Source organism: Hippocampus guttulatus, chromosome 7 (assembly GCF_054856545.1).
Source record: "Hippocampus guttulatus isolate MCC_2025c chromosome 7, RoL_Hgut_1.0, whole genome shotgun sequence".
NCBI lineage: Eukaryota > Metazoa > Chordata > Actinopteri > Syngnathiformes > Syngnathidae > Hippocampus > Hippocampus guttulatus.
The window spans coordinates 3636147-3647535 of NC_141267.1; the positions used below are offsets into that span (position 1 = coordinate 3636147).

Sequence of the window (11389 nt, forward strand, 5' to 3'; positions counted from 1 at the left end):
AGGATCACTACTAACACAATGATTTTGAAATCTTGAACTCAAATGAACTTTTTGATGAATATGAATCAGGTTTCCGACCTCATCAGTCGAGAGACAGCTCTTCTTAAGTACTCCATGATATATGATTGAACACTGATCCAGGATAGATGTCTGTTCTGCTCTGATTGGATCTCAGTGCAGTGTTTGATACAGTCGATCATGCTATGTGATTGGACAGGTTGTAAACTTGGGTGGGATTAAATGGAACAGTCTTAAAATGGTTCAGGTCTTAATTGGAGGAAAGGAGTTATTTTGTGACCATTAAATTTTAAATCTGATCAAATAGCCGTGACATGTCAAGGGTCTGTCATTTGACCCCTTTTGTTCAGCCTGTGGATTCTATCTTTGGATCAAATTCTTCAGAAGGCCAATATTGAGTGTCATGGCTTTGTATACGATACAAAATTATATCTATAAATGTCTCCAAGTGACAACAGTTCAATTAAGGTATTGTGTCACTGGCTAAAACAAATGAATAACTGAATGAACCAGAATTTCCATGCATCCATCCATTTTCAATTCGCCTTATCCTGAATGGAGCCGGGCGCTGGGGGTGGGTGCTGGAGCCTCTGCGAGCTGTTCTTCAATTAAACAAAAACAAAGACAATTGACTTTCACAATAAAGAAAATAGGATTGCTGGAAGTAATCACTTAGACTCACCGTCTTTAAAGACCAAGGACCAAGTCCCAAAACCTTGGGATATGAATCAGTCAGCAACTGATTCGTATCTGACATTCAACACTCATATCAAATCAATGAATAAAACAGCCTCCTTTTACCAGTTGAGAAACATATCCATATTGAAGGCTTGCACACTCCAAGCAGACAAGTTGAAACTTCTCCATGCTTATACCTCCAGTAGACTTAATTATTGTAATGGTTTTGTGACTGGACTCTCTCAAGAGAACATCAAACAGCTGCAGTGCATTCAAAATGCTGCTGCTCGAGTTCTGACCAGAACATTAGGACTAGAGTCATACTTAAGTCTTTGTTTGTCATTCGCTCTCAGTCAGATGCAGATTAGATTCAACACATTCATGTTGACAACTGGTGTCTGTGAGAAGATTTGCATTTGTTCATATGTCATACTGTATCGTATCATATCAGACAGGTATATCATATATAATATCGTGTATCAAGTCATATCCTATTCGTTTCTTCCTGTCTGATCGTCAATGACAGATGAGCTGAAACAGACGGAACAGTCCATTTCTCATTTAAGATAAGATAAGAAAACCTTTATTAGTCTCGCAATGGAGAAATTCCCAATTCACAGCAGCAAAGTTATGAAAGGAAGAAGTAGAACAACAAAATATAGGAGCTTTTTATCTTTTTTTAAATTTATTTATAATTTATCTTCCCTTTCTTACTTTCTTAATGGTGCTTCTCTGCTTTACCGTGGAATGTGGTGGTGCCATATACTATTTAACAACTGTTTTTATTAAAACGTACACTTTATTTATGCTTTTAACAGTCTCGACAAACACAGACACGTCCGACTCCGTGCCTTCTCTCTTCTCGTTCGACTCGAGAGGCGTTCAAAAACAGCCTCCAAAAAATGGAAATTAATGATCACTCCACTGACATTAAGAAAAGCTAAAATAATGCACCAAAACAAAAAAATCAAGCGAGGAAATCACAAAATAAATTCTATGGGGGCGTTTCTGAACACACAACAAAGGAATGAATAACTTCAATTCTGAGACAGTCCAGACTCCTACATACATACAGCATGTGTTTTCTTCATTGTAAGTTTTATAGAAGGCTTTTATTTTTTTGCGGCTCCAGACATATTTGTTTTTTGATTTTTTGGTCCTATATGGCTCTTTCAACATTTTGGGTTGCCGACCCCTGCCATAAAACAATAAAAGGGGGGTAGACGAGTGAAGTGTTTACAGAGCTGTTCGGAGATTGTCATGGATTAAGATAAGATAACCTTTATTTGTCCCACACTGGGGAAATTTGCACTCGTTCACTCTCCTTGTGCACAAATTAAAGACAATTCTGCTTGACTCCTAGTTTCTGTTGTGTTTTTCAAAGTTTGTCTTAAGGGTCTGATTGCCTGGCAAGCGAGTTGACAAAGTGTATTGTATTTTCACAAATATTGATTTGAATTGAAAATGTCCAAACAATCTTTGCAAAGGCAGTGCCATGGATTTCCTCACTAGCTGCGTTTTCTTTGGCCCTCATACCCATATGCTTTACTACCTATCCCAGCTGCCTTTGGTTGACTGGTCAACAGCCAATCACAGGGCAGATAAAGACAAAAAAACTCACATTCGCGCCCATGGACATTTAGAGTCTTCACTCGACTCATTAAATGCCAAGAACAATTTGTCTATTAGAAGCACAACGTTCCGTGCCAAGGTAGAGAGCGTGTGTCATATATGAAAAAAAGTGGAACAATGATGTTGGAATAAGATTAAGATGACAAGGTCATCACATGAACAGCCACGAATAGCTGACAGAGCCGTCCTGGTGTGTTGGAGTCAGTCAGTCAAGTGTTTGTACCACAAAATAGTTTATTATTTTGCAATCAAAAGCCATTTCTAAATGTTGAATTAGCTGAATCGAACGAAACCACTGTTCAGATGTTAGAAATGTCATGAAAGGATTTTCCTTTAGTGATTTGTTTGTTTGCACAAAAAGCTATTTTTCTCCAGATATTGGTCAAAGCGCCTGAATATCTTAAAACATACCTATGTTCTCTCTCACTGGAGCGTTTTGCAGCTGAGTGTGAAGCGGTTGGGATGAAGATCAGCACCTCCAAATCTGAAACCATGGTCCTCAGTCGGAAAAGGGTGGGTTGGGGAGGAGATTCTGCACCAAGTGGAGGAGTTTAAGTATCTTGGGGTCTTGTTCACGAGTGAGGGCAGGAGGGAGCGAGAGATTTACAGGCGGATCGGTGCAGCGTCTACTGTGATGCGGACGTTGTATCGGTCTGTCGTGGTAAAGAAGGAGCTGAGCCAAAGGGCGAAGCTCTTAATTTACCGGTCGATCTACGTTCCAATCCTCATCTATGGTCACGAGCTATGGGTCGTGACCGAAAGAACGAGATCCCGGATACAAGCGGCTGAAATGAGTTTTCTCCGCAGGGTGTCCGGGCTCTCCCTTAGAGATAAGGTGAGATGCTCGGTAATCCGGGAGGGGCTCAGAGGAGAGCCGCTTCTCCTCCACATCGAGAGGAGCCAGATGAGGTGGCTCGGGCATCTAATTAGGATGCCTCCTGGACGCCTCCCTGGTGAGGTGTTCCGGGCATGTCACACTGGCAGGAGACCCCGGGGACGACCCAGGACACGCTGGAGAGACTATGTCACCCAGCTGGCCTGGGAACGCCTCGGGATCTGCCAGGAAGAGCTCGAAGAAGTGGCTGGGAAGAGAGAAGTCTGGGCTTCCCTCCTAAAGCTGCTGCCCCCGCGACCCGACCCCGGATAAGCGGTAGAAAATGGATGGATGGATACCTATGTTCTACTACTGATTACGAGACACTGGAAAAAATGTATAATCACATTTTTTTTTTTTTTTTTTGCTAATGTTGTACCTACCGTGTGAAACTAACACTATATTCTGTGGGTTTTCAAAATTCAGCCAAAATACCATATTTTCCGCACTATAGGGCGCACCAAAAGGTCTTCCATTTTCTTAAAAGCTCACCGCGCGCCTTAAAAAGCCAGTGCACCTTGTGTATAGTCATTACGGTAATATGTCGACCCCAAAATGGCTCCTTGCTGAAGATATGCTTACAATGTTCTTCTGTAACTTGCTGTTGTTTCAGTGAACTGTGTCGCTGCTTTATTAAATACGTTTTTGTTGCAGCTCTTAAAAAAGGAGAGCTGTGGTGGTGTTTTTTTTTTTTTTAAACACACACTTTATTAATGGTTTTCACAGTCTCAACGTCTTTGTCTGTCTCTGTGCCTTCTCTTCTTCCGTTCGACTCGAGAGGGGTTCATGACCGCCCCGGAAAAATGTAAATTAACGATTCCTTCAAACTACGAAAATTAAAAATAATGCATCAAAACAGAAAATCAAGCCAGAAAATCACAAAATAAATTCTCTAGCCCCCCTACAGAATTTATTTTGTGTGATTTCCTCACTTGATTTTCTGTTTTTATGCATTATTTTCAATTTTCGTAGTTTCATTGAAGTACTGTAATCATTCTTTTGCGTTTTTCGAAGGCAGTCATGAACGCCTCTCGAGTCGAAAGGAAGGAGTGTAGTAGTCTAGTGGATGTATTGTAGATTGAGCCTTATAGTCCAGTGCGTGCAATATATGAAAAAAATTAAAAAATAGACCATTCATTGAAGGTGCGCCTTAAAATCCAGTGCGCCTTTTCATGCGGAAAATATGGTACTCGAAAATTCCTGCCACTCTTGGGCTGTGATGAGCGTAAATAACTGCCATTGAATGAAGTACAGTAACCTAACGTGCATGTTTCTGGAAAACGATCCTCACCAAAAATAAACTGGGAAAACCAATATCAGGACAAACAGAGCATAATAAACCTGAGATTCAGACTGTGAATCTCAAAAACCATGAGGCAGATGTGCTCACCACTAGGACACGCTATGAAATATCTTACACTAACATCCAAACATTTAGCTGAGTTCCAATGGCTCACTGATGCGAGATGGCGGAATTTGTCAGTTTGTCCAATATTGTGACCATCAGAACGATATTACACAAACTGAATGTGCTGCATTTGTTATTTTTATTTTTTGTGGGTAACACTGGATGACAGCCATGTGAAAAGCATGCTCCCTGAGCCTACTGCTGAGTGTGAAACACCTTGCTAGGTTCCTGCCGGGCTGTTTCATGTGTCTCACCCACATTCATGCCATCACAATCAGATTTAAAAGCAAGCTAAGAAAGCATTGTTTTTTAACATCTAACTAAGAGCGGTTGGGCTCAGATGTGACCCTAAACTAAGCCCTAAACTGTCCTTCTGCAGTGTATAAAAGGCACTTTATACACTGGACACATGCTGGCAGCAAGGGCCGTGCTTGACTTCCTGCCACGTCAAGAAAAGGTTATCTATGACTATTTCTGTCGCTGTCACAATAAATGCATGCAAACTACAGTATTTGTGGAGGAAAAGAAATACCTACAGTGTCTACAAATAGGCCAGTTTTGAGCAGTTTCACAGTGTATCTTCCTCCAGTACAGAGTGTGCTGTACCATACCAGAAAAGATTGTCTTTGACTCTACCCTCTTTACGCCTCCTCCTGAAAGAGAAAAGATTTTCTAAGATATATGGATTTGTTTATGTGTATGTACAAGCCAAAAGCTATTTAGATCCTATTTATAGACAGAAACATAACCCCCTTCATGTATAATCCCCCTTGTCCAGAGACAATGCATCTTTTGCCTGAGGTAGATGCATTATGCGACAATTCAAATACTTGATTCATTACACACAGCAGCCAGTCTTTGCAGCACTATGCTGAAATATAATTCACTCTCTGGGTTATTTTTTTTTATAACACTAATCCACTACTTTGACACACAACATCAACATCGTCACAAGCTGAGAAATCGTCACCATCGTCATCACCATTCTCATCTTCCTCATCATCCACCTCCTTCATAACATCACGATCCAGCATCACTGTACAGCAGATGCACTGATATGTGTGTCCTCCTTCAGTCTCTGGGTCTCCTTTCTCTTTTGGTCCATCACCATGACGATGGGAGCCAGTTTCATGAATACAGTCACTAGGCAACCAGCAGCAGCAGGACCCTGATATCATGTAAAAGGAAGAGCAGAGAGCCTGATCCAGTGTTGTTCTGCACTCTGCCTGCCAGTTTACTCTTGGATCTATTAATATGTTTCATATGTATTCATCAAAATCTTCTTACATTAAACTCACTCAAATTAGACTGACGCTATAGTGAAACAAATATGGTTACAGTCAGCAAAATGGGATCGCTATGATGCTGTCACAGTTGGTGGTATATTTACATCATGAATTGTCTCGATTTCCAGTGAGTCAATTATCATCTTAGTATGTTTAGTGTTAAATCAAGGCACCTCTACTTCGTAGCAAGTCTTATTTCAAGGGACCGACAAAGGACAAAGCACCTTGTATGATTAAACAAATGCCCAAAGATGAAGCACATCAGCCTACAATTTAGATGACGAATTGAGCGCTCAAATGCAATTGAATGTCAAAGCTGCTGGAAGATATTCTTCATTTTTTTTCCCTTAATAAAATAATCAGGCTGATGAATCTGACAGGATAGCTAATCATTTTACCCTGCGTGGGAAAATACATTAGATGTTGAGAGAGAAGACCACAGAAATAAATCATTCCAAAAATAGAATAATGGACAGTTTTCAAAAATGATACTAAATGAGGCTGTCAGAAGCAAGAACAAGGCCCAGCTAGAAATATGTATTAATAGACTCCTTCTATGAGGCGGTGTAGACAGAGGATCTTTGAAATGTGTTGCAATGAAGATGGTAATGAAATATTCCCTTTGATAGAAGGAGCCTTTTGTTGCTCGCATGTTGCTTTAGAGCCTTGCGAGTCAGAGAGAGTTACAGCACTGGAGCTAATCCAACAGAAGTGTTACCAGACTACAAACTGCAGCACCAATGGAGACAAACCATTCTCCGGACACAAGAGGGATGCATTCAACTTGAACGAGTACTATAAACTATTAGACACAATGGCAATTAAGCTCCATAACAAGTGAAGACAAATATATTAGCTGATAATACAAAAACTCAAAAGGTGGACTGATTTACCATTTAACATGTGTGCATGAAAAAAAAACACAGTAGAAACCTTGTTGGTTACGTTTTGAGACGGGTTTAATTAAATTGCATCACACCCCCACACTAACACGAATCACACACACACACACACACATGGACATTTAACCCCTTCATGCATCCTTCCTGCAGTCATGGTTGCTTCTTTGGATGCTCAGAAAGAACATGTGAAGTGCACCTTTTGATGTGTTTAAGAGATATGTACACAGATGCAATCTCTCACATCTGCCCAATGCCAATTCCTTCTGCAGCCTGTTGCAATGCTAAAAGAATGAATGACCATGAGAATTAATTTGGGCCGTAAACATGCAAATGCCCATCATGGGTGTGGGACAAGGAAATTGAGAATTTCGTAGTTTATTGTCATCATTATTTAGTAGTCCCTTCGTGGACCATACATTATGCACCAATTGATGTAAGTTATCCATAATTCTTGTATGTCACTTATCCTACCCATGCTCAATTTAAAGAACAAAATGGTGCAACATACGGAATTCTATGCAATCTCTCACAATGTCGCCTATCATCAACTCATTTCAATAAATGTATTTGTCTTACATTGCAAAGTAGAATAGTTATCCATCCTCAGGCTGCAAGTGGCGGTTGCAATCCTCGGAAAAAGAAGGGAGAAACAACAGGGGTGGGGGGGCGGGGGGGGAGACAACCCTCTCGTGGTCCGTAGAGAGACGCGTTTGTTGGATCAGTCAGACGAACCAAGCTGGGGTGACTCTCAGACAGGTACCTTGACCCAGTCCACCAGCCGCATCTTTAACGCCCCCGTAGCCAGAAAGCGGAGATCAGCTCATCAGTCCGGCTCGTCTTCAGCATCGTTCGGTGGTTTAAATCCAGTCAGTGTCGCCAGTCAGATGCCTCCGGTCAGTAAATTAAATGGAGATAAATGATTACACGGTGCCTGCCGTGCATCCATGAAAGACAATTCAAGATGCGCCAAAGAGGAGGAGATATATTATGGAACCCAGCGCGGGAAAAAGCTATGTCCTTCTGCGCGAGTCCGCTGCATTCAGCGGGAGCGTTTCTTCCCATCTATCTCCCTGAAAGGAAGGGGAGGAGGGAGCGGGAAGATGGATGAAGATGGAACGAGGACGTGGAAGGTATGTTCGAGCGTGAGCGTGCACCGCGTGTGCGCCAGAGAGAGAGCGAGGCGGGCAGGGGTGGGGGCATCGCAGAAAAAAAAGAATCCATCTTTTCCGGTCTTGGCTACAAGTTGGAATCAAATTTCCTAAGGTGAGCATAACTTTCACATCCTGGTATTTTATGTCAAAAATGCCTCATAACTTGGTATCTACGTCATATTGTTTAAAATGGATTGGATAATAGTTGTATTTCGTGTGACGTCAGGTGGTCACATGGGCTACACCGGCCACCACTTGGGTTCATTTACGCAGTTTTTAACATGTGGTTGAAGATGTACCCAACGAGAGTGACGAGCTGCACGTGATTTTTTTTTGGGGGGGGGGGGGGGGGCTTGGACTGGTGAGTAACGCAGCAGACTCCATTCAATCTAAGACATCAGGCTACACGAGTGTAGCCCGGTTTTGAGCTGACAGACGTCTCGCACAGACTAACATCATGTCACGTCGCCAATTATGAGTTGTATTGACGGATCCTCAACCATGTAGTGTGACATACTCAACAAATGGTCATAAAGCATTTGTGATGCTTCATGGCCTTGATGACGAAAGTCTGGCGTGTCAGAATTTTTATTTGTCTTGCCGCATAGTGTGACATGTCCTCCGTCGTCCTTCAATTCATTTTATTAACCAAGAGGAAGACAGTTGCCCTCCTACTTATGACAAGAGACTGGACGTGACGCATTCAACTACAATGTGGTGTAAAATATTGAGAAAGTAACGTGAACAAAAGGGGAAATATTGATGCATTTGCAAAAACAAATTCAAAAAAATAGTACAAACAACCTACATCAATCAGAGTTAAAATGATAAATTCTAAACATTAAATATAATGATAAATCAGAACTAAGTTGATAAATAGAGAAAGGTATTGAAATATCCATTATGAATACAAGAGAAAATTGACACAAGAGTGCCAGGGTGTGGATGTATACAATCCCGATACAAACCAAAAGTTGTAAAAATATCACGGTTAAGGGTGAAGTATGAGCTTTAATGGAGACTTCTTTCTTCTTACTTTTTTCTTTTCTGATTGATATAAAAATGATTTATTAGATATAAACACATAACGGGGTAGGACTAGATAAGTTTTTTACTTCTTCCTACTCCCTTGAACATAATAACTGTGTTGAATGAAGACTGATTTCTTTCTTTTTACTATTTTATCTACCTTATTTTCTGTCAAATTATTACTGTATATGTTTTATGTTCAATAAACAACAAAACAATTTGTAACATTCTGAGGATGAGTAACATTGTACTTCCTGAGGCTGCTGAGGAAGCATGGCCTGCCACAGGAGGTGCAACGTCAGTTCTACACAGCAGTCATCAAATCAATCCTGTGTTCTTCCATCACAGTTTGTTTTGGGGCCGCCCCAAAAAAGGACAAAATCCGACTGCAACGGACAGTTAGGACACCGGAAAAAAATCATTGGCACCGCCCTACCCACTCTTGAGGATTTGCACACCGCAAGAACCAAGACAAGGGCATGGAAAATCCTATTGGACCCCGCGCACCCTGCCCACCACCTTTTCCAGCTACTCCCCTCAGGCAAGCGCGACCGATCCATGCACACCAAATCCAGAAGACACTTAAACAGCTTCTTCCCTCTACCCATTAAGTCCCTAAACAGTAACCCAAATCTACCTGCATAGTGGCTCTTTGCAATTTTGCACAACCTTGTGGAACAGCATTACCGCTATAATCATTGTAGCTCCAGCTCTGTATTTACTTGAACCCTTGTCACTGATCTATATACCACAGCACCAGACACTTGAAAGTCCTCAAGGACATCTGCGTAATTGCACACTTGTTGTACCACAAATACTGCTACTGGTCACTTTAAGATGGTGCAATGATTTTCTGCACCAACTGTACAACTGTTATAGTATTGTATTCTACCACTGATTACTTTCGCTCTGCTTGAAACTTTGCACATTAACTCACAGCTGTCATTGGGTGGTACCACCACACAACGGTACACATTACGGAATGTCCTTCCATACTTATTTGTCATGTCGTTGTTTGTGATGATATGAGTGCAGCCTGTACTACCGGAGAGAAATTCCTTGTGTCTTCTACATACTTCGCCAATAAAGATGATTCTGATTCTGATTCTGAATTCAACTCATGCTACTTTAACAAATACAGTGGTACCTCTACTTACGAACGTCTCTTTATACAAAATTTTCAAATTACGAAACGCCTGTTTGCCTTGGACATTTTCGAAGGATTGTTTAAAGCAGACAAATGCAAACGTCCTTGGATCAGTTTTTTACAAAACGCCAGGGGGAAAAAAACACTTCTGAGAGAGAACATGAACTAAAGAGGGCAAAAAATGATGAGGACGCAGTTAAAAGTTAAAAAATGACCATCATTTTTATCCTTTACTCTCTTGTTTGTTTTTTATATTATGCACAACTCTCAATTATTGTGTAGTAATCTAATTGTAACATGTATTTGTTAAATTTTTTGATGCATTTTTATGCTTTAGAAAACAATGTCTGAATTCTGGGGGGCTTGGAACAGATTAGGGCATTTACATGGAAAACACATCTTTACTTCGAAAATTTTCGAGCTAAGAAGTTTCTTCCAGAACCAATTAATTTCGTAAGTAGAGGTACCACTGCATAAGGAATATGGGTCCTTGGTTTACATGTGTCACCAGCAAGTGATGTCATCGGCTGTAGAAGTTGCCGCCCTAGTTTCCCGCCAGTTAGTGGCCAGGCTTGGTTGGAGAAGGTTGCATATTGCGGTCTCTCTAGTTTCCTGGTCTACATGACTCATTTTGTGAGGTGAAGTGCACATGATTCTACAGTTTATGTGTGCCCAAGCGGACCTGCTACAGGGCTTGCTACTTTCTTTTTTGGTGTGCACGTTTGTGTGCGTGTGGAAATAAACAGTATTTTTGATACACCAACAATGGCGTATGTATGTAGGATGTAGAATTTTTGCCTCTCGTTTTTTTTCTTGTCATCTCACTGACCTGAAACAGTGGACTACCGTACATTTGCAGAGTGAGAAGCTGATTAACAATTTTGTGATGTCATTGAACAAATTTGTTCCCTCAAGTTCTTTTGGGAGAATACGCGTCCATACCGCCCTCTCCCCACCATCCAGAAATGAGTCCGCAATAAGGCTATTCTCCAAAATGTAACGCGTAAATAAAATGGAATTCAATCTAATTGAAGTATTTGTGGGGAAAACTTAATACCTGCAGTATCTATGTCTGTGGAATTGTCTCATTCTTCCCACACATTCTGGAAGACAAGGCATCGCCAACGTGATGTATTGAGTTTCAAAAAAAATCGAGAGAGTTTTCCCATTTGGTCATTTAGGCCCACAGGAAATGGACTTGAGTATGTAATAGGAATTGTTTTGTGTCCATATTCATCTGTCTCTTTTGCTGCCATGGGATTAT

The 11389-nt window shown here is 41.1% G+C and overlaps 1 protein-coding gene across 1 annotated transcript in view; it reads right to left on the reverse strand.

Moving 5' to 3' along the window:
* Positions 1-8180, reverse strand: part of lrrc7 (leucine rich repeat containing 7) — a 125881-nt gene extending 117701 nt beyond the window's left edge. The window contains exon 1 of the mRNA XM_086114906.1: positions 7375-8180. Coding sequence (XP_085971032.1) covers positions 7375-7399 — 25 coding nt within the window. The 5' untranslated portion in view covers positions 7400-8180. The remainder of the gene's footprint in view (positions 1-7374) is intronic.
* Positions 8181-11389: the final 3209 nt, after the last annotated feature.